The following is a 23,288-nucleotide window of genomic DNA, read 5'->3' as shown; positions in this document are numbered from 1 at the left end:
TCCCCCGGCCCCTGTTGGGAAGGGGACGGGGCCAGTTCTGCCAGTTCAGGAACCTGTGGGGGCTTGGGGCTGTTCCGCCCTTCCCCTGCTAAACTGGCTTCCCAGTGCCTGATGGGAGCTTCCCGCCTGATTTGGGGGTTCTTTGTTCCCACGGGAGTGGGGAGGGGGAGGGAGGGAGATCTAGCTTCTTTGTCAGGCTTGGGTCTCCCGTTGGGGGAAGGGATTATGGGGGACTCACTTTTGCTGCTTTGTGTGTGTGTCCCGCGCCGCCGTTGGCCCTTCAGGGGTTGGCGAAGTGTCGTGGTGGCTTCCCCTGTTCCCTCTTTCTGCCGCGCTGGGTTCCCTTGTCCGAATCCGGTGTGGACCCGAACTTCTCGTCGCTGCCGGGTGTGTCTTGGTCCGCACCCTGCCTTGTGTCCGTGGGGTCTCCCGCTATATGGATTCTGCGCTCCTGGCAACCTGTCTGCCGATCACCGGGTTCCCCTTTCCCAGCCTGGCCCTGTTTGGGCCAGGGTCGGCTGGTGGGGGGAGGGTGCCCCGGTGAATCTCCGGCTCCGTGTAGGTTTTCGGTTCTTCTTTCTTGCTCCTTTTTGTTTTCCTGCGTTTCTCCACTGCTTCTGGATGCTGGTTTTGCTGGGTTCTTGGTGGGGTGTTGGGTGTTGTAGTTCCCAGCTCGCTATTCAGTTGGTGCGAGTCGGGGTGCCTCCCTATTCTTTCGGCGCCATCTGGGTCAATCTTTTTAAGGCATATATTTTTCATTGGCTAAGTCATTGCTGACTAGGCAACACGAAGCCTATGTCTTCTCTAGAGGGGCATCTCCTGCTGTCTAGAGTTGTGTGGCTGCTGTGGTTTGCCCAGACATTCACATGATGGCTCTTTTCCTTCCCTAAAACTTTCACGAGGGCACTTCCCTATTTTTGTTTCCATTTGTTTCTGTCTTGTTAGTCCAATAGCCTCCTCTCCCAGGGCTTAGCACTGCTCCTTTCCGAGGCAAACACTGGGCCCAGTTAGTAAAGGCAGTAAATAACCCACTGAAGTGCCAGACTTTGAAGTCAGGCCCCACTTTACCACGCGAACCCCACTTTACCACGTGAACCTGAGATAAGCAGGCCCTGTGAGCAGACCCAGGACAAGCTTATTAGGGCCCAGTCGGTCGAGAACTCTAACCGCCTGGGAATGCTGAACTCCAACCGCCCTCAGAATGCCTCGGGCCCTGAGCCAATCAGATTTGTACCCGTAATCTTGCTTGCTTGAACACCTGATGGCTGTAACTTTGTTTTTGCCTTTATAAGCCCTGTGTAACTGCAGCTCAGGGCTCCCTCCTAACCTCCGCTGTGTCGGTGGGTAGGGCGAGGCCCGGGCCGCGGCCCCGCTTGAATACAGCCTTGCCTTGCTTTTGCATTTCGGAACGTCTGAGTCTCGGTGGCCTTCTTGGTGTTCGTCTCGCGACTTGGCATAACAACACCACCTCTACCCCCTTTACCTGGAGATGCCACTCCTTTGGGGGCAATTACGACCATCTTAGGCAACAAGATCGCCTTCGAGTGGCCTTCGGGCCCGGGCAGCCGCAGGACTCCTTCTCTGCTAGTCGGGTAGCAGCCGTCAATCCTAGCCCTCGCCAGGATCGCCGCCTCGAAGGTCATAAAGGTCACCAACAAAGGCTGGCACCCCTTCTCTTTCGTGAGAAGGGGTCTTGTGGGTCCCCTTGGGGTTCCCTGGCGAAGTCTAACTTACTCTAACAATAAGCGCAGAGGCAGCCGAAGGAGAAAAACGGAGTCGTAGCCAGCACAGAAGTCAGAACCCCGAACACGCCGTTCCGATTGCGCACCTGGATAGCAGCAGCTAGAGAGCTGTCTGTGCCCACTGGTTTCAAAGGATCTGGGTGGGAGTGGACTTGGTCGAGCTGGCTGGCAGGAGTCCTTGCCTAGGGTAAAACTGAGGGATCTCTTGAGAGTGAAGAAAATCTTAGGACTCTGGATCAAACCAAATCCTAAACGGGACACCTACAAAACAGGAAATCCTCGCAGACACAACGGAAACCGTGGAAATCAACGGCTCCCAAAAATGACTTTCATTGTCCCTGGAGAGTTTTTTGTTGTTGCTGTTGTTCTTACATTTTTTTATAGCATGATCGATATAACAGGAGATAGAGAAATTATATTATTTTATTAGGTATTATAAGTGCCAGAGTTTTTTAACTTTAGGACCAAAAAAAAATACACTGATGAAAAAAGAGAGAGAGAAATCTCCTGCCCACCTCCCTGTAGATATAAGTTATAAGAACAGAGGGCGGTAAGGGGCTTTCTGTGTCTACTCCTCTCGGAGACGCGGAGACGCTGCTGGCCTTCCTGAAGAGAGAGAGAAAGGCGAGAGGCTCGTCTGGCAAAGGGAAGCCCTTAACCTCCCTTCTGCCCCTGTGTTGTTGGATAATCCTAGCTCACATTCTGACATTTAAAAATAATAAAGCATTCCCATCTCAGCCACCCAGAACCAGAGGGACTGCTGACATGCCCAGCGCAGAGCTCACAGAGCTGGAGAGGGCTCCTCCCTGGACTCGTACCCACAGGTAGTACCTTCCCTCCCTCCCTCCCTCCCTCCCTCCCTCCCTCCCTCCCTCCCTCCCTCCCTCCCTCCTTCCCTTCCTCCCTCCCTCCTTCCCTTCCTCCCTTCCTCTTTCCCTTCTTCTCTGTCTGTCTCTGTCTCTCTATCTCTATGTCTGTCTCCTGTCTGTCTGTCTCTCTCTCTCCCCCCCCCCACCCCCCTCCTCTCTCTCTGCAGGCACTGAGCTTCTTTTGCTCAAGGCTCCACTTGTGGCTTTTTGGTGGTTCATTGGAGATGAGTCTCATGGACTTTCCTTGCCTGGGCTGGCTTCAAACCCGGATCCTCAGATCTCAGCCTCCCGAGCAGCTAGGATGGCGGGCCTGGGCCTCTTGTGAGACTTCTAGAAATGCTTTCTACATGTAGATCTCGAGGGCCTGTGAGTTTGCATGAGAATTGGGAAGTGGGGGTGGGGGGAGGACCCCTTGCCCCTCATCCTGCGACATTTTATTTCAGGGGCCTTAGGTCAAAACAGAAGGCAGGAGGAGCCTCTACCAAAAGGAGAGGGGAGGGTTGGCTGGAGCAGAGACCCCTGGGGAGGAAGGGGCGCCCCGGGAGGGGCCCTCGCTCAAGCCCCCGCCCTGGGCCCGAGGAGCCATCTGCGCAGGGAAGGGGCGGCCTGTAGAGGGCCGAGCGTCTGCGGAGGTCTCGTGCGCCGTGGCTCTGGAGAGGCGGGCGTGGAGCTTGCGCCCAGCCGCCCGGGAGCGGCACGGAGCCCCTCGGGCGCCGCTAGGCTCTGCTTTGCTGGCGGAGGAGGCCTCGTCCGCGGCTCGGGGAGCACTGCTCCGGGGAGCACGGCCCAGCCCCCCCCACGCCGCCTCGCTACCCCCTTCTTGCAGAGGGGTTCAGGGCTGCTGACGGGCCCCAGGTCCTGCCAGCAGAGTCTGGGCGCCCCAGGTCTCTATCCCCGGGACTCCGAGGGTGGCGCTGGCCACCGCTGGTGGGGACAAAGGGCCTCTGCTCGCGGGGCCCCTCGGACACGTGTCCCCAGGCTGCCTGGACCCCACGGCACAGGACCAGAAGGGCCGCTGGGCTCCCGGCAGAGCGGCGGGTGAGCCATGGCAGCCACCCACCCGCGCCATCTCCGGGAGGCCCCCCGGGAGCCACGGGGCCGGAAGGGAGAATCCTCTGGGGTGAGGAAACCGCCGCTGGAGCCGAGGCGAGGACGCATGGAGCCCCGCGCGGGGCGGAGCTGGACGTGCCTGGGAGGGGGAGGGCAGGCCTCCCCCCCCCCCCCCCGGGCACGGACAGTGGGGGAGGTGGGGTGCGGGCTGGGGCCCAGGCAGGGGCCTCTGAGGGGGCAGGCGTCGGGGGAGCGGCGATCCTCACGTGCTCCCTCCTCTCCTGTCCCCGCGTTGGGGGCTGGTGAGCGGGGGGCGGGGGCGGGGGTGCGTCACAGCCGCCACCGCCCTTCAAAGCCGGGATGGACGGCCTGTCCCCTGTGTCCCGCGGCCCCGCGTGACGTCAGAGCTGACCTTGGTGGGAAGGAGCATCCGGAGACGGTGCCCATCCTTGGGGCGCTGGCGCAGGCGGCTGGGGTTGGGCCCCCCCGTCCTCCACCCGGGGCCCCGCCCGGGGCTGGTCTCCGGAGGAAAGGCTGTAAGCGGACAAGGCCATCACCCCTCACCCAGAGCGGGGGGGGGGGGGGGGTCGGGGGGACAGCCAGGCCCTGGCGGGCGCGGGGCGGGACGGCGGAGGCCCCCACACCCGGCCCCTCCCGCGCTTGGTGGGCCTGGGTCCCACGCGCCCCTGGGCGAGGGCTGGAAGCTGTCCTGCGGGGTCCACCATGGAGGGGCGAGGCTGGGCCCACCCGCCCCCACCCCCACCCCCACCCCCACCCCCCGCACCCGGGCTGCCATGGGAAAGGAAGTCAGCCGCCTGTCGGCTCTGCGCCCCCTGCGTGGCCCCACAGCCGTTCCGCTCCCCACCCTCCCTCCGCGCTCCGGCCGGGGCCCCCACCGGACGCAGCCTCTCCCCCCGTGAGCCCGTCAGCCACACCCGCGTGCCATCCCACACCCGCGTGCCATCCCACACCCGCGTGCCATCATCCCACACCCGCGTGCCATCCCACACCCGCGTGCCATCCCACACCCGCGTGCCATCCCACACCCACGTGCCATCCCACACCCGCGTGCCATCCCACACCCACGTGCCATCCCACACTCGCGTGCCATCCCACACCCGCGTGCCATCTCACACCCGCGTGCCATCCACCGCCCCTTCTCCGCGGCATCTGCACACACAGTGAGCTCCTTCACCCACGAACAAGAACCGTACTTCACTCCCTGCAGGGGAAACAAATGGAAGTGGAGATCCTCCTGCCTGAGTAGAATAACCCACGGCCGTCTTGCTTCTTTCCGCGTGGAAATGCCTTCATCTTTAACACCTCTGCCCCGGATGGCTTGCACGCCAGGTGTGTGCGGACAGCTTGCAGTCAGGTGTGTGTGGACGGCTTGCACGTCAGGTGTGTGCGAGGGCTTGCAGTCAGGTGTGTGCGAGGGCTTGCAGTCAGGTGTGTGGAGGGCTTGCACGTCGGGTGTGTGAGGGCTTGCACGTCGGGTGTGTGGAGGGCTTGCACGTCGGGTGTGTACGAGGGCTTGCACGTCGGGTGTGTGGAGGGCTTGCACGTCGGGTGTGTGAGGGCTTGCACATCGGGTGTGTGGAGGGCCTGCACATCGGGTGTGTGCGAGGGCTTGCAGTCAGGTGTGTGGAGGGCTTGCACGTTGGGTGTGTGGAGGGCTTGCACATCGGGTGTGTGGAGGGCTTGCACGTTGGGTGTGTGGAGGGCTTGCACATCGGGTGTGTGAGGGCTTGCACATCGGGTGTGTGGAGGGCTTGCACGTCGGGTGTGTGCCAGGGCTTGCACGTCGGGTGTGTGGAGGGCTTGCACGTCGGGTGTGTGAGGGCTTGCACGTCGGGTGTGTGGAGGGCCTGCACATCGGGTGTGTGCGAGGGCTTGCACGTCGGGTGTGTGCGAGGGCTTGCAGTCAGGTGTGTGGAGGGCTTGCACGTCGGGTGTGTGCGAGGGCTTGCAGTCAGGTGTGTGGAGGGCTTGCACGTCGGGTGTGTGGAGGGCTTGCAGTCAGGTGTGTGGAGGGCTTGCACGTTGGGTGTGTGGAGGGCTTGCACATCGGGTGTGTGGAGGGCTTGCACATCGGGTGTGTGCGAGGGCTTGCACGTCGGGTGTGTGCGAGGGCTTGCAGTCAGGTGTGTGGAGGGCCTGCACATCGGGTGTGTGGAGGGCTTGCACGTCGGGTGTGTGCCAGGGCTTGCAGTCAGGTGTGTGGAGGGCTTGCACATCGGGTGTGTGCGAGGGCTTGCACGTCGGGTGTGTGCGAGGGCTTGCAGTCAGGTGTGTGGAGGGCCTGCACATCGGGTGTGTGGAGGGCTTGCACGTCAGGTGTGTGCGAGGGCTTGCAGTCAGGTGTGTGGAGGGCTTGCACGTCGGGTGTGTGGAGGGCTTGCATGTCGGGTGTGTGCGAGGGCTTGCATGTCGGGTGTGTGGAGGGCTTGCACGTCGGGTGTGTGCGAGGGCTTGCACGTCAGGTGTGTGGAGGGCTTGCACGTCGGGTGTGTGGAGGGCTTGCACGTCGGGTGTGTGGAGGGCTTGCACGTCGGGTGTGTGTGGGTAGGAAGTGCTCCAGGACATCTGTGTTCTTGTGCTCATCCACACGCCACTGTTCCAGGGCCGCTTCCTTCCCGCACTGACCCCTTTCTGTGCACCGCTGAGGTCAGGTGAGCCCGGCCCGAGCCCCGGGAGGCTGTCCTGGCTCTCGGGGGAGGGGTGGGGGGGCTAGCTCCTGGCATAGCAAGGAAGCCCCCCCCCTCACGGCCGCGCCGCTGCTCCTCCCCCACCGCGGGCCGAGGCCTGGGTGACCCGGCTGTGGAGGGTGGGCTCCACCCGATCCCCAGCTTCTTTCGGTCCGAGGCCCACGTCCTGCCCCCCGGGCGGCCCTGCCCCAGGGGCTCCTGAGCTGACCTCCCTCCAGCCCTCGCCCGGGAACCTGCGTTCCGGCTCCCGAACACGTCCTGTCCCTTCCGCCGTCCCAGGCAGGCGGTTTGATTTGTTTTTGGAGTGCCTCTGGCCGCTAGGAGAGGGGGGACTTGGGGTTCTTCTTCGTAATCTCGCTGGGCCTGAGGGCTTGGCTGGAGGCTGGCCGGGAGCGTGGGCTGCGTGCACGGCGTCAGGCACCGTGCTATGGAAAAGAATGCCCTTGCTCTCGGGGTGCCATGTCCTGTAGACTGAACCCCGGATCTGGGAGAGTCCTTCACCCGCCAGGCCACAGCCCCGGGCACCGCCCGGGCAGAGGAGCGGTTGGCGGACCCCCGGGGAGTGGTCGGAGGTGCTCGGTCACCGGTACAGCCGCAGCCCGAGTCGTAGCAGCTGTCAAGGTGGACACGGGGCGGACTCGAATGGCAGAGCGCTTGCTCACCCAGTGCCGGGCCCCGGGTTCAACCGCAGACCCGTGTTTAAAACGTAGACACGACGTAATTGTCCCGGGTGAAGAGGAGCGCTGGATTACGACGCCCAGTTATCTGTCCTGTAAGGTAGGCGCCACTAAACGGGTGGGCATAGCGAGACGTGTTCCCCGATAATGTGGCTCGTCGTGCGTTAGGCAAAAATGGCAAATTCGACTTCTACGGATGGGGGTCTACACTCGCGCCCTCTCCCAAACACTCCTCCACGGCGGGGTGCAGAGGGTCCCAGCGCCCGGGCTTGAGGCACTGGGTGCTGACTCCGCGATGGTATGAAGCGCGGCCACGTGGCGGAGCCGCCTCCCCCCTTCCGCGGACGCCACACCCAGGGTGCAGGCCCAGACCCGCCCCGGGCCAGCCTCCTGCCCCGAGGGCCCCCAAGGCCGCCCGCCCGGGCCAGGGCTGCTCCCCGGCGCTGGCGGCGCTGCCCGAGTCCCCGGCACTTCTGGCCTGACCTGGCGGAGGCCAACCCCACGCACCCGACTCCCCTCCAGACCTCGGCCAGGCGGGGGCCCCCTCCCCCCCCCCCCGCCGTGCCCCAGCAGGGACGCCGCTCAGGGCCCTGCCGTGGGCAGCGTGCAGGCACCCCAGGAGGCCAGCAGGTGGGGTGATGGCTGACAGGACCAGCCGTGCTCCCGAGAGCGCGGCCGGGGGGAGCGAGCCGAGCGGAGGCCCCTCACACACGCGCGTGAACACACGTGGCGGGGTGACCAGGAGCGCACCGGGGCTACCGCTGATTACCACACCGGGTGCCCCAGCCAAAGTCCTCGGCCTGCGCCCCGGGCTGCCGGGACTCCTCCCGGGGGCCCCTTCTGGGAAGCCTCCGTTTATGACGGTGCCTGCCCACTTCCCACAAGGGCAGCGGGGACGCGCCCGCAGGGCAGGTCTGTACCGAGAATTCCGCTCCTCCCCCCTCCCCCCTCTCCCCCCCCCCCCCCCCCCCCCCCCCCCCCCGCGTCCGAGCCGCCAGAGCGGGAGCCCGGCCCCGCCCCGCGGGTGGGCGCCGGCCCTCGCCCCTCCCCACGCAACCCAGGGCCAGGCCCCTCCGGAGGCGGGCTGCAGGTGGGAGATGCCGCGTGGCGTGACGAGAGCCCACGCGGAAGGAGAAGCCAGGCGGCGGCAGGAAGGAGACAGCGCCGGGCACCGCGGGCACCGCCACAGGACGCCGGGCGCACAGGGATTCCGAGTTTCTGATGCTCCCAAACAGGCGCCAGCCTGAGCCCACAAACCAGGAAGCCGGCTGTCCTTGGGAGAACAAGGAAGGCAGGACAGGCTCCGGCCAGGGCCAGGGCCGCCGGCAGGGGCCCCCCCCTCCCCCCCCTCGGGGGCCGTTCCACTCTGCTCCCTGCTCTGGACTGAAAGCAAGAGGGGTGCTAACAGCCATTCCAGACGCCACAGCCTGGATTCCCTGTGTTGTCACAGCAAAGAAAAACTAAAACTACCTTAAAAAAAAAACACAACACAAAAACCCACTCCCCCCCCCCCCCCCCGCCCGGCCTCTGCACTGAGGCCGCTTTCCTAGGCCAGCAGCTTGCTCTGCCCGGAGTTCTCTGATGAACGCACACAGCTTGGGCTCTGGGCTCTGGAGGCTCTGTGAGTCCCCGCGAGGCAAGCACTGCCGTCAAGGTCACCATCAAGGTCACCATCAAGCCTCACCCGTGTGCTTCGTGCTGGCGGTTAGGGAGCTGCTGCAGGTCCCCCCCACCCCCCACCCCCCCGGGTCTAGACCAGGAGGCAGGTGGCCAGGGAATGCCACCCAGGGAGGGCGGAGGAGACGCCTCAGCAGGGGGGTTGCGTTGCTTCCTAACGTGCTGCCCCTCTGTCCCCACGTCTGGCCCGATTGGGGGGGGGGGAGGACCCCTGACAACTATTGATGGGACTACGGACAGCAGTTTGGAGCCAAACACGGGGCGACACCCTAATCCAGTGACGCGGCGCTTGGCTGTGCACCCAAAAGATGACAGGTCAGGGTACAGTGAAGCCGCTTGCATAACCATCGTGGCTGCTGCTCCGTCCACCGAGTTATGGAAATGGCCCAGAGGTCCTTCAGTGGAGGAATGGATGGAGGAATTGTGAGATATATATCGAGAGAGAGAGAGAGAGAGAGAGAGAGAGAGACTTACCTCGACTCTATAGGTATATATAATGGGATTTCACTCATTCACCAGGAAGAATGGTATGACTTCATTTGGGGAGAAATGGTTAGATCTGGGGGGGAAATATGTTAAGTACCGCAGGCTCAGAGAGACAAAAGGACACATGCGTCCTGTCCCATGTGGAAGTTAGACCTGACGCACAAGTGTGTGTGTAAATGCGCAGGGGTGTGTGTGCATACAGTACGCACAGTGAGTGTGTACTCACTGACGTACGCTGTGTGCAGGGCGCTCCAATGGCTCCGCTCTTTAAAGAGCCCTCTAAGGACATGAATACCAGGAAGCTGACCTTGAGGCGGGGGGGGGGGGGGGGGCACGTCACGGGGACAGAGAGGAAGGGGAGGAGGAGGTGGACAAGCCGGCCGCTCAGTCGAGGGAGGAGAGGGAACCTGGGAGGGGGGGTCGGCGGGGGAGGAGGGGCAGGTGCGGGGGGGGTGTTGAAACCGCCTTTGTACAACTGCTTAAAGACACTTTGGAGAAGCAAAAGAAGGGACTCATTTTACTTCCTGTCCTCTGCTTCTCTGTTGTACTCGGCCTTGTAACACACCAATAACCACACACAGGATCACTTCAGGAACTTAGAGTGAACCTGTTTACTAGGCCGAGCTCCGTGCCGGGCTCCTTCTCCAGGGCCCCGCGATGGAGGCTGGGGTGGGGGGGCGGCTGGCCCGCCAGGCCCGAGACCCCCCTCTGGGGCGCCTCTTGTCCGCTCAGCTCTGGGACTCCCGTGGAATCGGGGCGCCGGGGCCATGTTCCCTGAGGCGCCCCAGGTCTTGTTCTAGCCAGCCTGGGTCTGCGGGCAGCCTTCGGGCTGTGGGCACACGGGGTGCGGGAGGGGAGCCTGAGCCTCGCAGGCCCGGCCGCTCCAGACAGGACTGGGGGCCCTGCCCGTCCCCGCGGGGGTGAGGGAGGGGGGCGGGGCGCCTGCGGAACCCCCGATCTGACGGCGAGTCCCGGAGCGAGCCGGAGGAGCCCGGCTCCTGGGAAGGGAGTTCAGAGCCCCTCCCGGCAGCCCCCTCCCCCCCCCACCGGCTGGAGTGCCCCCAGCCCCGGTGCTGGACGGGGTCAGGGCCAGGACAGCCCGGCCCGGTGCTCAGGTGGGGGGGGGGTGGAGGGGGGTTGTGCTGCTCCCGTGCCCCTTCCCGTTCTGTGCCCTCAGAACCCGGAGCCGGGCTCCCAGCTGGGGTGAAGTGTCTCCCATAAATGCGTGGGGTCAGAGGGGACCCCAACCTAGCCCAGGCCTGCAGACAGCGGGGACACAGAAGGAGGGGCCCAGGAGGCGGCTGGGAGGCGGCTGGCCGTCCCGTCAGCACAGCAAGGGCGCCAGGGTCTCTCCATGGAAACCTCCTGGCCGGTGCTCCAGGGGCGGGAGGGGGGCCACGGGGGGGGGGAGCGGGAGGTGGGGTCTGGGGGGAGCGGGAGGTGGGGTCTGGGGGGGAGCGGGAGGTGGGGGGGCTCCAGGGGGGAGCGGGAGGTGGGGGGCCCCAGGGGGGAGCGGGAGGTGGGGGGGGCTCCAGGGGGGAGCGGGAGGTGGGGGGGGCTCCAGGGGGGAGCGGGAGGTGGGGGGGCTCCAGGGGGGAGCGGGAGGTGGGGGGGCCCCAGGGGGGAGCGGGAGGTGGGGGGGCTGCAGGGGGGAGCGGGCCACATGATCCTAGCCTGGGGTCTCTGAGGACAGCGGGAGTCACACACACTTCTAAGAGGCAACTGCTCTTTAATGGAGGCTGTACAGTTCACGAGGCTGGACACGCAAGCCCAGGCGTCCACCTGGCCTGCAGGCTCTGGGGGGCAGGGGGGGCGTCCACCTGGCCTGCAGGCATGGGGGGGCAAAGGGGGCGTCCACCTGGCTTGCAGGCATTGGGGTGCAGGGGGGGTGTCCACCTGGCCTGCAGGCTCTGGGAGGGGGCAGGGGGGGCGTCCACCTGGCCTGCAGGCTCTGGGGGGCAGGGGGGCATGCCCCTGGCCCGTGGGAGTGGGGGGGGGCAGAGCCTCCGGCCCAGCTCTGGGGTCTCCACACCGCGGGTGCCGCCCTGGGCCTTCCCTGGCTCTAGAGCAGACGGGGTAGGGCTGGGAGCCTCCCACCCCAGCGGAGCTCCCGCAAGGCCGAGCCAGGCAGCGTGCGTGCCTCGGCACCCGCTCCCGGAGCCGCGGGGTGCAGTGGGCGCTGTGCCCAGTGGGCACGCGGGCAGGGTGCCCTCCGCGGCTCCTCGGCCCCCACGTACAGCGGCGCGCCGGCTCCCGGCTGACCAGGGGCCCGGCACGGCACCCGGCACGGCAGCAGGGGCCCGGAGCGGGTTCCCTCCAGGTTCTCCGTGGACTCGCCAGGCCCACGGCCACAGCAGGGACGGGCCACCCCCGAGGCCTGGAAGGCTCCAGCTCGGGACGCCTGTTTCTGCGTTCAGCAGCCCGCCGGCCCCGGGCCCGCGGCTACCTGCCCAGGTAGACGCAGCAGAGGCCCAGGGCCAGCAGCCCCCAGCTGAGGCGGGCGCGCGCGGCGCCGTTGCAGAGGTCCGAGTTGCAGCAGGAGGCCCTGGAGTAGGCCAGGCTCTCCTGGACGCCCGGGCAGGTGTACGCACAGGCCTTGATAACGTTCGTTCTCTTCTGGCCTGGGGGACCTGGACACAAGGCAGAGACGGCCGCTCACCCAGAGCTGTGTAGTCCACCCCGGCCCCTTTCAGCGAGCCCGCTCCCCCCGCCCGTTCCCCCGGCCTGCTCCCCCGGCCCGCTCCCCCCGCCCGCTCCCCCCGCCCGCTCCCCCGGCCCGCTCCCCCGGCCCATTCCCCCCGCCCGCTCCCCCTGGCTGCTCCCCCAGCCTGCTCTACGCCCCCTTCTTCCACACAGGCTTGTGAGAGGTCAGCAGGTCAGGGCCGAGTGTGTGAGCAGGGTCAGGGCCGAGTGTGTGAGCAGGGTCAGGGCCGAGTGTGTGAGCAGGGTCAGGGCCGAGTGTGTGAGCAGGGTCAGGGCCGAGTGTGTGAGCAGGGTCAGGACTCCGTGTGTGAGCAGGGTCAGGGCTGAGTGTGTGAGCAGGGTCAGGACTCCGTGTGTGAGCAGGGTCAGGGCTGAGTGTGTGAGCAGGGTCAGGGCCGGGTGTGTGAGCAGGGTCAGGGCTGAGCGTGTGAGCAGGGTCAGGACTCCGTGTGTGAGCAGGGTCAGGGCCGAGTGTGTGAGCAGGGTCAGGGCCGAGTGTGTGAGCAGGGTCAGGGCCGAGTGTGTGAGCAGGGTCAGGGCTGGGTGTGAGCAGGGTCATGGCTGAGTGTGTGAGCAGGGTCAGGGCCGAGTGTGTGAGCAGGGTCAGGGCTGAGTGTGTGAGCAGGGTCAGGGCTGAGTGTGTGAGCAGATCAGGACTCCGTGTGTGAGCAGGGTCAGGACTCCGTGTGTGAGCAGGGTCAGGGCTGAGTGTGTGAGCAGGGTCAGGGCTGAGTGTGTGAGCAGGGTCAGGACTCCGTGTGTGAGCAGGGTCAGGGCTGAGTGTGTGAGCAGGGTCAGGGCTGAGTGTGTGAGCAGGGTCAGGGCTGAGTGTGTGAGCAGGGTCAGGACTCCGTGTGTGAGCAGGGTCAGGGCTGAGTGTGTGAGCAGGGTCAGGGCTGAGTGTGTGAGCAGGGTCAGGGCTGAGTGTGTGAGCAGGGTCAGGGCCGAGTGTGTGAGCAGGATCAGGACTCCGTGTGTGAGCAGGGTCAGGACTCCGTGTGTGAGCAGGGTCAGGGCTCTGTGTGTGAGCAGGGTCAGGGCTGAGTGTGTGAGCAGGGTCAGGGCTGAGTGTGTGAGCAGGGTCAGGGCTGAGTGTGTGAGCAGATCAAGGCTGAGTGTGTGAGCAGGGTCAGGGCTGAGTGTGTGAGCAGGGTCAGGGCCGAGTGTGAGCAGGGTCAGGGCTGAGTGTGTGAGCAGGGTCAGGACTCCGTGTGTGAGCAGGGTCAGGGCTGAGTGTGTGAGCAGGGTCAGGGCTGAGTGTGTGAGCAGGGTCAGGGCCGAGTGTGTGAGCAGCAGGGTCAGGGCTGAGTGTGTGAGCAGATCAAGGCTGAGTGTGTGAGCAGATCAAGGCTGAGTGTGTGAGCAGGGTCAGGTCCGAGTGTGTGAGCAGGGTCAGGGCCGAGTGTGAGCAGGGTCAGGGCTGAGTGTGTGAGCAGGGTCAGGACTCCGTGTGTGAGCAGGGTCAGGGCTGAGTGTGTGAGCAGGGTCAGGGCTGAGTGTGTGAGCAGGGTCAGGGCCGAGTGTGTGAGCAGCAGGGTCAGGGCTGAGTGTGTGAGCAGATCAAGGCTGAGTGTGTGAGCAGATCAAGGCTGAGTGTGTGAGCAGGGTCAGGGCCGAGTGTGTGAGCAGGGTCAGGGCCAGGAAATCTCGGTGTGTAGATGAGACCCTGTGGGCTGGGAACCTCCCCTGCCTGGCGTGAGGCTCCGGCCCAGGCTCGGGGCCCCCTCCCCCCGCCCTCCCTCCCCCCCCCCCGGGCGGCACGCGCGCTCACTGTTCCAGGTGGTCAGGCAGTAGCGGGTGTCGGCCTGGCAGGCGGTGGGCTGGAGGCAGTTATCCTTCCCGGAGCACTGGTGACAGCGCAGCGCCTGGGCTGGGAGCACCGCTGGGGTCAGAGACCGCGCCTGGGCCCCCCGCTGCCCACGGCGCCGCAGGCCCGGCCCTGCCTTCTAGAAGGCCCCAGTTGACCAGGCGTGCCCGGGCCCACCCCCCGCCCCGTCTGCGTAGCCTGTCCACGGGCACCGAGGCGGCAGGAATCACCCGGCACCCCCCTCCACGCCAGGGCGGGCACCGAGGCGCTGAGCGGCCGGGGGCCCCGGGGCGCCCACCGCACACTCGGAGGCGCCGTCTCCACCGGACAGCCGCCCGGCGCGTGTGCGGCCAGGCGGAGGAGCGGAGCGGGGGTACCTGGTGACGGCGGCTCAGAACCGCCGGCCCGGCCGCCCGGGCCCGGGGCCTGCGTGGGGCCCCTCCGCGGGCCGCGCCTCCTCGGCCTGCCACGGGGCCGGGGGGGGGGGGGGGGAGCTCACCGGGGCAGCCCAGCAGGAGCAGAGGCAGCAGCCACAGCAGCTGGGCCCTCATGGCGGGCGGGCGGGCGGGCGGGCTGGGCGGCGCAGGCCCGGCCCTACAGCGGCCCGGCTGCCTTTATATGGCCCGCTGGCTGTGACGGGCGCGGCCCGGGGCCGCCCCACTCCTGACTACCGCATGTGTCATGGCCGGGGGTGTGGTCGGGATCACCGAGTCCCGGCCGGGCCCTCCACCCACCTCAGCATCTCCCTCGGTGCTGGCCGCCCTCCGCCCAGGCCAGCCGCCCCGCTCAGCCTCCCGCCAGGGCCCGCCACCCGGGAGCACGGTCCGGGGAGCACCGTGCGCTCCGAGGGTCCTTGGGAACAGATGCCACTGGCAGGGGAAGGGGAAGGGGAGGGGGAGGCGGCAACAGGCGGCTCACGCCTGGGGTCCCAGCTGCTCGGAAGGCTGAGATCCCAGGATTGTGGTTCAAAGCCAGCCTGGGCAGGAAAGTCCGTGAGACCCTCATCTCCAATGAGCCACCAGAAAACCGGAAGTGACGCTGTGACTCAACGCGGTGGAGCGCTACAAGCCGTGAGAGCAAAAGCTCAGGGGCAGCGCCTCGGTCCTGAGTTCAAGCTCCGCAACTGACCGAAAAAAATAATAATGATGAAAAGCCCCTTCTCCAGCCCTGAAGGCTCGCGGCCAGGCGGAGCTGTGTCCTCCGGAAGCCCCCTCGGGGTGTGGACGGGTCTCCGGGTCTCCATGCCCGCCGGGGGTGGACCACCGGTGCCCCAGATTGGATAAAGCACCCCCCGCGGGAGCACATTGTCCCCCAGTGACTTCCTCCGATGCTCCGTCCTGAGAGGGTGGGGGTCCGGAGCTCAGTGTGTGAATGTGGGGGTCACCGCTTGGCCCGTGGCAGCCTTGTCCTCCTGCTCGAGGAGGACGCAGGGCGTCCCCGCCCCGCCGCCCGCTCTGGGTGCCGGCAGGGGGGGACGGGAAGGAGGGAAGGGCGGTGGGCAGGGCCGCCAGGCGCCCTGCGGTGACCTGTTCCACCACAGGCGGCACGACGCCCCCGAGAAGGGAGAGACTCCAGCAGGTGTGAAATCTGTGCCAACGTCAGAGACGCGGGAAGAATGGGCGCACAGGGTGTGGGTGGCCCCGACGGAGCGTCCTTGCCCTGTTTTCTGGACCAAGGGGTCGGCCAGGTCCCAGCAGGGCGCAGGGCCACCTCCCACCCAGCGAGGGTCCCCAGGACAGGGACAGCTTCCCTCCGTGCCGGGGCTCGTGTTTCCTCTGAGAACTGGACCGTGCTCTCCCTCCTGGGAGGCCTCCCTGGGTCCTGCCCCCCAGGACCCCCATCCTCCCCCACCTCCCGGGACCCTCACCCCCTGGGACCTCGACCTCCCCCCGGGGGACCGCATCCTCCAGGGACCCTCGCTATGGGCCATCACTTCTGGATCCGTCAGGATTCCTGATGACGATCCTAGGATGCCCGAGGTGACAGGTCAGTGGCTCTGCCAGACCTCAGCCAGCAGCAGGCACAATGGACCCCTCCGCTTACGACGGGCCGGCCACCTCCCGGCACCCCTGCGCCCCAGGAGCAGGGCCAAGTCCCAGAGAGCCAGAGGCTGGGCTGGAGGCTGGCGGGAAGGGCCAGAGGTCAGCCCAACGGGGAGGCACGTCCTGATAAGGGAATGGACAACACCTTGACTAGTCAACAGGAGTCTACTGTTGCCTCTGTTGTGACAAAGCCTGGTCCTCCAGGCAACCGAGACAAACAGCGGAAAAGTCCGGAGCCAGGGAGGAGCCCTGCCCCGGCGGATGTAAACAACAAGCGTTGCCACCACGGAATCTCTGGGGACAGTCCTCAGAGGAACCCAGAAACAGAACTGCCCCGGCTGCTGCTGCTGCTGCTGCCGCGGCTCCGCCCGCAGCCCAGGCCGCACAGAGAGGCCCGGGCACCGCCGGTGTGCGGCTGCCCGGCCACGAGGGCCGAGTGCGGTGCCAGCCAGGCCCACACCGAAAGCCAACGGGTCCGTAGCACCGCGAAGTCCTGTCCACCACCCACAGGGAGAGAGGGAAAAGGCGCCCCGGGCGGGAAAACAAACGAGCAGGAGATCTTCACATTAAACACCACCAGCTCTGCACCCGATGCCGGTGGCCCGTGCCTGTAACCCTCACCACTCGGGAGGCTGAGACCCAGAGGACTGTGGTCCGAGACCAAGCCAGGCAGAAAGCTCGGTTGAAATTCCATCTCCAAAATAATGAGCAAAATTCAGGCTGGAGGCGCGGCTCACGTAGCAGAGCAAGCACAAAGCCCTCAGTTCAAACTCTAGCACTAGAGGGGGAAAAAGGCAAACCCTGTACGTTTCCTGTCCTGTGCACAGTGTTGATTTCTAAAAAGACACGGAAGCCGAAGGAATATTTAGCAATGGGACCCGTGGAAAGAAGGAGGCGGCCAGGGGAGGGTGGTGGGGAGATGAATGCAATCAAGCCACGTAACGTGCAAGTGCGAGAGTGTCATAGTACAGCCCGTTATCTTATAAACGATTTTTTTTAATGGTGCAAGGCAAGTGTGACCCTGGGCCGGAGGCTGGCGGCTTGGCGGCCATCCTGACGGCAGCCACGGGAGGCTCGGCCGAGGCACCGCCTCTCCGCGGGACAGGGAGGGACCGAAGCCAAAGACGCGTCCCTTGAGAGAAGCACGCGGGACCAGCGCCACGGGCCAGGACTCCGACGCAACCCAGACACCAAAGCTAAGGAGTCACGGGTGGAAGAGCAGCTAAGACGCACTGGAGGTTTGTGCCGATGGAGAACGCCCGCTTACAACGCACAGGACTGTGAGTTCTAAACTCAGGGCCACTAAAAACATAAAAACAGAGAAAGCCTATTTAATGAAATGACACTGGGGCTGGGGATATAGCCTAGTGGCCAGAGCGCCTGCCTCGTATGCGTGAGGCCCTGGGTTCCGTTCCCCAGCACCACATATACAGAAAACGGCCAGAAGTGGCGCTGTGGCTCACGTGGCAGAGTGCTAGCCTTGAGCAAAAAGAAGCCAGGGACAGTGCTCAGGCTCTGAGTTCAAGGCCCAGGACTGGCAAAAAAAAAGAAAAGAAAAGAAATTACAGCAGATTATTTTCTTGTTTAGGGAAGATTTGGAAATCCAAATTCAAGAACTATATAGAATCTCAAATAGACATAACTATGCATAAAACTCTCCACATTATGTTATAATCACAATGCTAAGATAACAGAACAAGAAAATAATATTGGAAACTGTCAAGGGAAAATTCCAGTTTACAAAAGAAAATTGTAAGAATTTTCCTTACAATTACATGATACCTGTCAGACTTGCATTATACCTTTTGGGAGAAATCTTAAATTCTAAGAAAACATGGAATAATATATTTCTCCCAAAAGCAAATTGCCACTCATGATCACTATATCCAGAAAAGTTCTCTTTTAAGATCAATGTAGAAACAAAAACCTTCCAAGATAAGCACACATGACAGAAATTCCTGACCACTAAGACAGAATAGTAAAATTCTCTCTTTCCCTCTCTTTCTCTCTCTCAGAGGGCGGGGGGGGGGGGGCGGGGAAGGGGATAGTACAGTGGTTTGAAAACTTAACCAGAGCAATAAGGCAAAAGAAAGAAAGAAAAGGAATATAAATAGAAAAGAAGGAACCAAAATATCTCAGATGATATGATAATACACTTAAAAGTCCTTATAGTCTCTACCGAAAAAAAGAAAGAAAAATAAAATCTAGTAAACACTTGCAGCAAAGTAGAAAGATGCAAAGTCAATCGTGTTTCTAAATACTAATAATGAATACAATGAGAAAGACACCAGGAAAATAATCCCCTTTGGACTCAAACAAGATATAGATAGATAGATAGATAGATAGATAGATAGATAGATAGATAGATAGATAGATATAGATATATAGATAGCTATAGAACAAACTTCTGAAAAGGCTCTAAGGAATGGGAAGTTCTCCCTTGCTCACGGATCTGCAGATTTCACGCTATGCAATGGCAATATAACTGAAAGGGATCTACAGATTGAATGCAGTCACCCACCAAAACCCCAGTGACACACTTCGAAGGAAAATGTAAAATCCTAAAGCATAGATGGAAGCACAGGAAGGCCAAGTCTGTCACAGACAACACACAGTTGGATCACGGGAGAGATTAAATAAACAATTCAGCGTTCCCATCCCCATCTTCTGATGAGGTAAAGTCATCTGCATTCAGGGCAGCAGAGTTTGGTGCTGCTGAAGGACTTGCTTGGGTCAGCTCTCCTGGCTCCTTGTTTCCTACATTTCTCTCTTCTTTGTGTTTCATTGATTTTTAGCAGTAATGGTCAAATCTTTTGGTGTATGCTATAGATTTTTTTCTTTGTAATAACCGTGGACATTAGATTAAAAATTAGATTCTAAAATTAAACACTTTCAATTGTACTTACACCACTTAACTTCAAGAATGTACAAAACCTCTGTTCCTTTAGAGCAGACTCTGCCCTCTCAATTATTGATGTTACAATGTGACCTCTCTGCTTGTGTGTCCTGAACCATAAAATACTCATCTTGTGTCTTGGTTGCTGTGGTTGCTTTTGAATACCTTAGGCTTCGGGGTGCCTGGCTCTCGAGGAAGCAGAGAAACGTGGAAGGGGGAGACGGAGAAAGGAAGAGCAGCCCTGGAGCTTCGCATCTTCTAGAAGCTCCTTCCACCCGGGGGCAGGTGGACGGGGACTTGGGACAGTCTAGGAGGCCACGATGCTTGTGTCTCTGTGTCCACACCCAAGGCGGGAAGCAACCGCGGCCGGAACACACAGCCCAGGTCAGGAGTCCCCATGGCACCCCGGGACCCTAAACCTGGGCACACAGTGGCTGTCCGCCTCAGGGGAGGGGACGGGAGGTGGGTCACCTGTGCCCTGGTGGGCATGGAGAATGACCAGAATTAACCACCTCCCGGGCGGACAGGCCCGCACCACCTGGTGCACGATGGCATATACACACCCGCGTGCCACACGCCCCTTTATCCGCTGCTGCTCACAGCGCCTGGCACGGGCCAACATGACGTCACCAACATTCAGACGCCCTCGGCAGAGAAAGATGTCCCCCTCCCCCGCAGGCCCAGCTGAAAGCCCTCCACAGACCGGGGTTCCAGGGGTGCCCTGCCCCCCTCCCCCTCCCCCGCAGGCCCAGCTGAAAGCCCTCCACAGACCGGGGTTCCAGGGGTGCCCTGCCCCCCTCCCCCTCCCCCGCAGGCCCAGCTGAAAGCCCTCCACAGACCGGGGTTCCAAGGGGTGGCCCCGAGATTTCCCTGACCTCTGTCCCCAGCAGGGAGACAGGGAGCCGGGCTTCTGCTCCTCCATCATCCTAGAACGGGTTTCTAAGCCAGGAGGAGAGATGGGGAGCTAGGGGAAGCCACCTCAGCCTGGAGCAAGCCCCACACCCCGCGGGCGGAGGGAAGCCGCGTGGTAGCTGCGTGTGCTTCGCGGGAGCCAGCGCAGCTCCTGTGACAGCCGCCCCGGGGCGCGGTGGGGCTCGCTGGGCCAGAGGGAGTGGCCGGGGTATGGATGGCGTGGTACTGCTGGTGGCAATGGTGGTGATGGTGCTGACCCTCTGGGCGGCGGTGGGGGTGACGGTGGGGGTGGCGGTGGGGGGGGCGGGGGCGGTTATTAGGTGGTGGTAATGGCGGTGGTGACGTGGAGGCGGGAGATGTGGGGGCAGGGGTGGCGCTTCGGCTAGCGGCACTGGGGTGACGGAGGTGGAGAGCGGTGTGGCGGGTCTTCCCGGGCAGGAGTCAACACAGCCCGCGGGGCTCCATGTTCAGCATGCTAAGTGCTTGGACTCGAACCCCAGCCTCCGCGCTCACTCAGGGCCCGGCACAGCGGTGGCCCGGGTAGTCATGTGGTTTAAAGAAGCACCCCAAGGGGCTCGGGTCGGGAATGGCGTGCGTGCCCTGCGGAGGATCGCAGGCCTGCCCGAGTCACCCCAGCCTTCCGTCCCTACGGGCTCGGCTTAACGTCTCCAGGTTTCAGTTTGTCTCCGGCGCTGACCCGCCCGCCCGCCCCCTTTGTGCTTCCTTCTGACCCAGTGCAGGGGCCTCTGTCCGGAAGAGCGATGGCGTTGGCGTGGACTTGCCTGGAGCGACATCGGAGCTGCGCTGCCCGCTCTGGGTGGCCTTGACCTCAGAGGTGGCTGAGGGTCAGAAAGGAGCTGGGCGGGACACGGGACACTCGCCTCGGCCCTACACCGTCCAAAGGCTGCTTCCCGCCCCCCACGCCCGTCCTGACAAAGACAGGAAATCCCGGAGGAAACAGCCACCTCCTCTCTGCTGGGAACTCGTCCCTGAAGCTCCGTGCCCCCCCCCACCCCGCCCCATCGACACCTTTGTTCCTACCTCACCCGCCCCGCCCCAGCCCGCCTCTCCCCGCCCGCCCCCCCCCCCCCGCAGACCCAGCGTGGGCTCCAGCCCCGCTTCCCGCGGGAGGCGCTCGGCCCCCTGCCTGCTGTGTGCCCGGAGGTCGTTTTCCTGTGCTCAGCCATGAGCCAAGGAGCCCAGTGCTCACCCAGCTCCGCTTCTCACTGCCTGTGCGACCGGCGAACCCTCCCTCTCCTCTGTGTGGCTTGGATGGCTGCACTGAGCGGGGAGGGAGGGAGGGAGGGAGGGAGGGAGGGAGGGAGGGAGGGAGGGAGGGAGGGAGGGAGGGAGGGAGGGAGGGAGTTTAAGGGTCCTCTCCAGGTGTAGCAGGCACCAAGCTCGCCCTGGCTCAGGGTCTCCCCCACCAGCAGGCTCTTCCCCACAAAGCCCCCCCTCACCGGCCCTCAGGGCTAAGTCTTCCCAGATCCCTGGCTCCCCCGGGGATGGGGAGCCCTGGGTGGGGGGCCCTGCACCTCAGCCCTGAGATGCGGGCGGGCGGGCAGCCTCCAGCCCCGGAGCACAGGCCGGTGGTCCTCCCCCCGCGGGGAGGGTGCCAGCCCGCCGCGGAGCTTCCGGGTGGTGACTGCAGGTCTCGCCTTGGCCTCCTGAGTCACCCCAAGCTCCAGTGAGTCAGCTCGGCCCGGCTGGCAGTGGGAACCGGAGGTCGCCTCCCGCGGGCTCTGGTTCCCCCTCCCCTCCCACCTGCAGCCCTTCCCTTCCCTGCAACGGGAACCCACACCCTGAGGACTCTGGACTCAGGTGATGCCAGCAGATCAGAATCTGGGGACACCCCCCCCCACATCTGCTGGGAAAGGCGGTGCGGCCTCGCCCTGGGTGCGTGCCAGCAGGGTGGGGGGGAGGACTGAGAAGCAGCCCCCAAACCACTGCCTGGGGGCCCTGAGGATCACAGTGTAAGCCGCCCCAGCTCCCAGACCCTCATCCCCGCCTGCCCGCCCTCCACGGTGAACCCACCCTCTGCCCGCCCTCCACGGTGAACCCACCCTCTGCCCACCCTCCACGGTGAACTGACAAGGCCTGGGAAGGCAATGCAGGGCGGGAAATGCCAATGGCCGCCCGCCCGTGCCCGGCCCCAGCGCCACGGCTCCGTGTCTCCCCCGGTGCCCAGCGCCAGCACCTCAGGCTGGACTGACAGCAACCCCCAATGACGGGACCCTCCATGAAGCCCCACCCCCAATGACAGGACCCTCCATGAGCCCCACCCACCATGACGGAACCCTCCATGAAGCCCCCCCCCCATGACCGGCACCTCCATGAAGCCTCACCCCTAATGACGGGACCCTCCATGAAGCCTCACCCCCAATGACATGAACCTCCATGAAGCCCCACCCCCAATGACGGGACCTCCATGAAGCCCCACCCCGAATGACGGGACCCTCCATGAAGCCCCACCCACAATGACGGGACCCTCCATGAAGCCCCACCCCCAATGACGGGACCCTCAATGAAGCCCCGCCCCCCATGACGGGACCCTCCATGGAGCCCCACCCCCAATGACGGGACCCTCCATGAAGCCCCGCCCCCCATGACGGGACCCTCCATGGAGCCCCACCCCCAATGACGGGACCCTCCATGAAGCCCCACCCCCAATGACGGGACCCTCCATGGAGCCCCACCCCCAATGACGGGACCCTCCATGAAGCCCCACCCCCAATGACGGGACCCTCCATGAAGCCCCACCCCGAATGACGGGACCCTCCATGAAGCCCCACCCACAATGACAGGACCCTCCATGAAGCCCCACCCCCCATGACGGGACCCTCCATGAAGCCCCACCCACAATGACGGGACCTCCATGAAGCCCTCCCCCAATGACCGGCACCTCCATGAAGCCCCCCCCCCAATGACAGGACCCTCCATGAAGCCCCCCCCCCAATGACCGGCACCTCCATGAAGCCCCCCCCCCAATGACCGGCACCTCCATGAAGCCCCACCCCCAATGACCGGCACCTCCATGAAGCCCCACCCCGAATGACGGGACCTCCATGAAGCCCCACCCCCAATGACGGGACCCTCCATGAGCCCCACCCACCATGACGGGACCCTCCATGAAGCCCCACCCCCAATGACATGAACCTCCATGAAGCCCCACCCCCAATGACGGGACCCTCCATGAAGCCCCACCCCCAATGACATGAACCTCCATGAAGCCCCACCCCCAATGACATGAACCTCCATGAAGCCCCGCCCCCAATGACATGAACCTCCATGAAGCCCCACCCCCAATGACGGGACCTCCATGAAGCCCCGCCCCCAATGACGGGACCTCCATGAAGCCCCACCCCCAATGACGGGACCTCCATGAAGCCCCACCCCCAATGACGGGACCTCCATGAAGCCCCGCCCCCAATGACGGGACCTCCATGAAGCCCCACCCCCAATGACGGGACCTCCATGAAGCCCCACCCCCAGTGACGGGACCTCCATGAAGCCCCGCCCCCAATGACATGAACCTCCATGAAGCCCCACCCCCAATGACGGGACCTCCATGAAGCCCCACCCCCAATGACGGGACCTCCATGAAGCCCCACCCCCAATGACGGGACCTCCATGAAGCCCCACCCCCAGTGACGGGGCCTGGCGGCCGGCACGGAGTTCTGGGTTGGGGGTTCCGGTCTTTCCAGTGCCGCCATCTGGTC

At 63.9% G+C, this 23,288-nt stretch overlaps 1 protein-coding gene across 1 annotated transcript; it reads right to left on the bottom strand.

Annotated features, from left to right (window-relative positions):
- Nucleotides 1-11,651: 11,651 nt before the first annotated feature.
- LOC125361021 (lymphocyte antigen 6D-like) lies at nt 11,652-14,270 on the bottom strand. The gene is made up of 3 exons (XM_048359221.1): nt 14,219-14,270; nt 13,684-13,782; nt 11,652-11,839 (listed from the first exon to the last, which is right to left on the bottom strand). Exons 1-3 carry the CDS (start codon nt 14,268-14,270, stop codon nt 11,652-11,654), a joined length of 339 nt encoding a protein of 112 aa, XP_048215178.1.
- Nucleotides 14,271-23,288: the final 9,018 nt, after the last annotated feature.

The sequence above is a fragment of the Perognathus longimembris genome, chromosome 12, assembly GCF_023159225.1.
Source record: "Perognathus longimembris pacificus isolate PPM17 chromosome 12, ASM2315922v1, whole genome shotgun sequence".
Taxonomy (NCBI): Eukaryota; Metazoa; Chordata; class Mammalia; order Rodentia; family Heteromyidae; genus Perognathus; species Perognathus longimembris.
Note: the sequence above shows the minus strand (reverse complement) of the source record. Positions and strands in the feature narration are given on the sequence as shown.

Coding starts and splice junctions, on each gene's coding strand:
- LOC125361021 (XM_048359221.1), bottom strand. CDS start 14,270: ATGAGGGCCCAGCTGCTGTGGCTGCTGCCTCTGCTCCTGCTGGGCTGC. Junction 13,783..14,218: donor GCTCCTGCTGGGCTGCCCCG/GTGAGCTCCCCC, acceptor CGGTGCTCCCAG/CCCAGGCGCTGCGCTGTCAC. Junction 11,840..13,683: donor CTGCCTGACCACCTGGAACA/GTGAGCGCGCGT, acceptor CCTTGTGTCCAG/GTCCCCCAGGCCAGAAGAGA.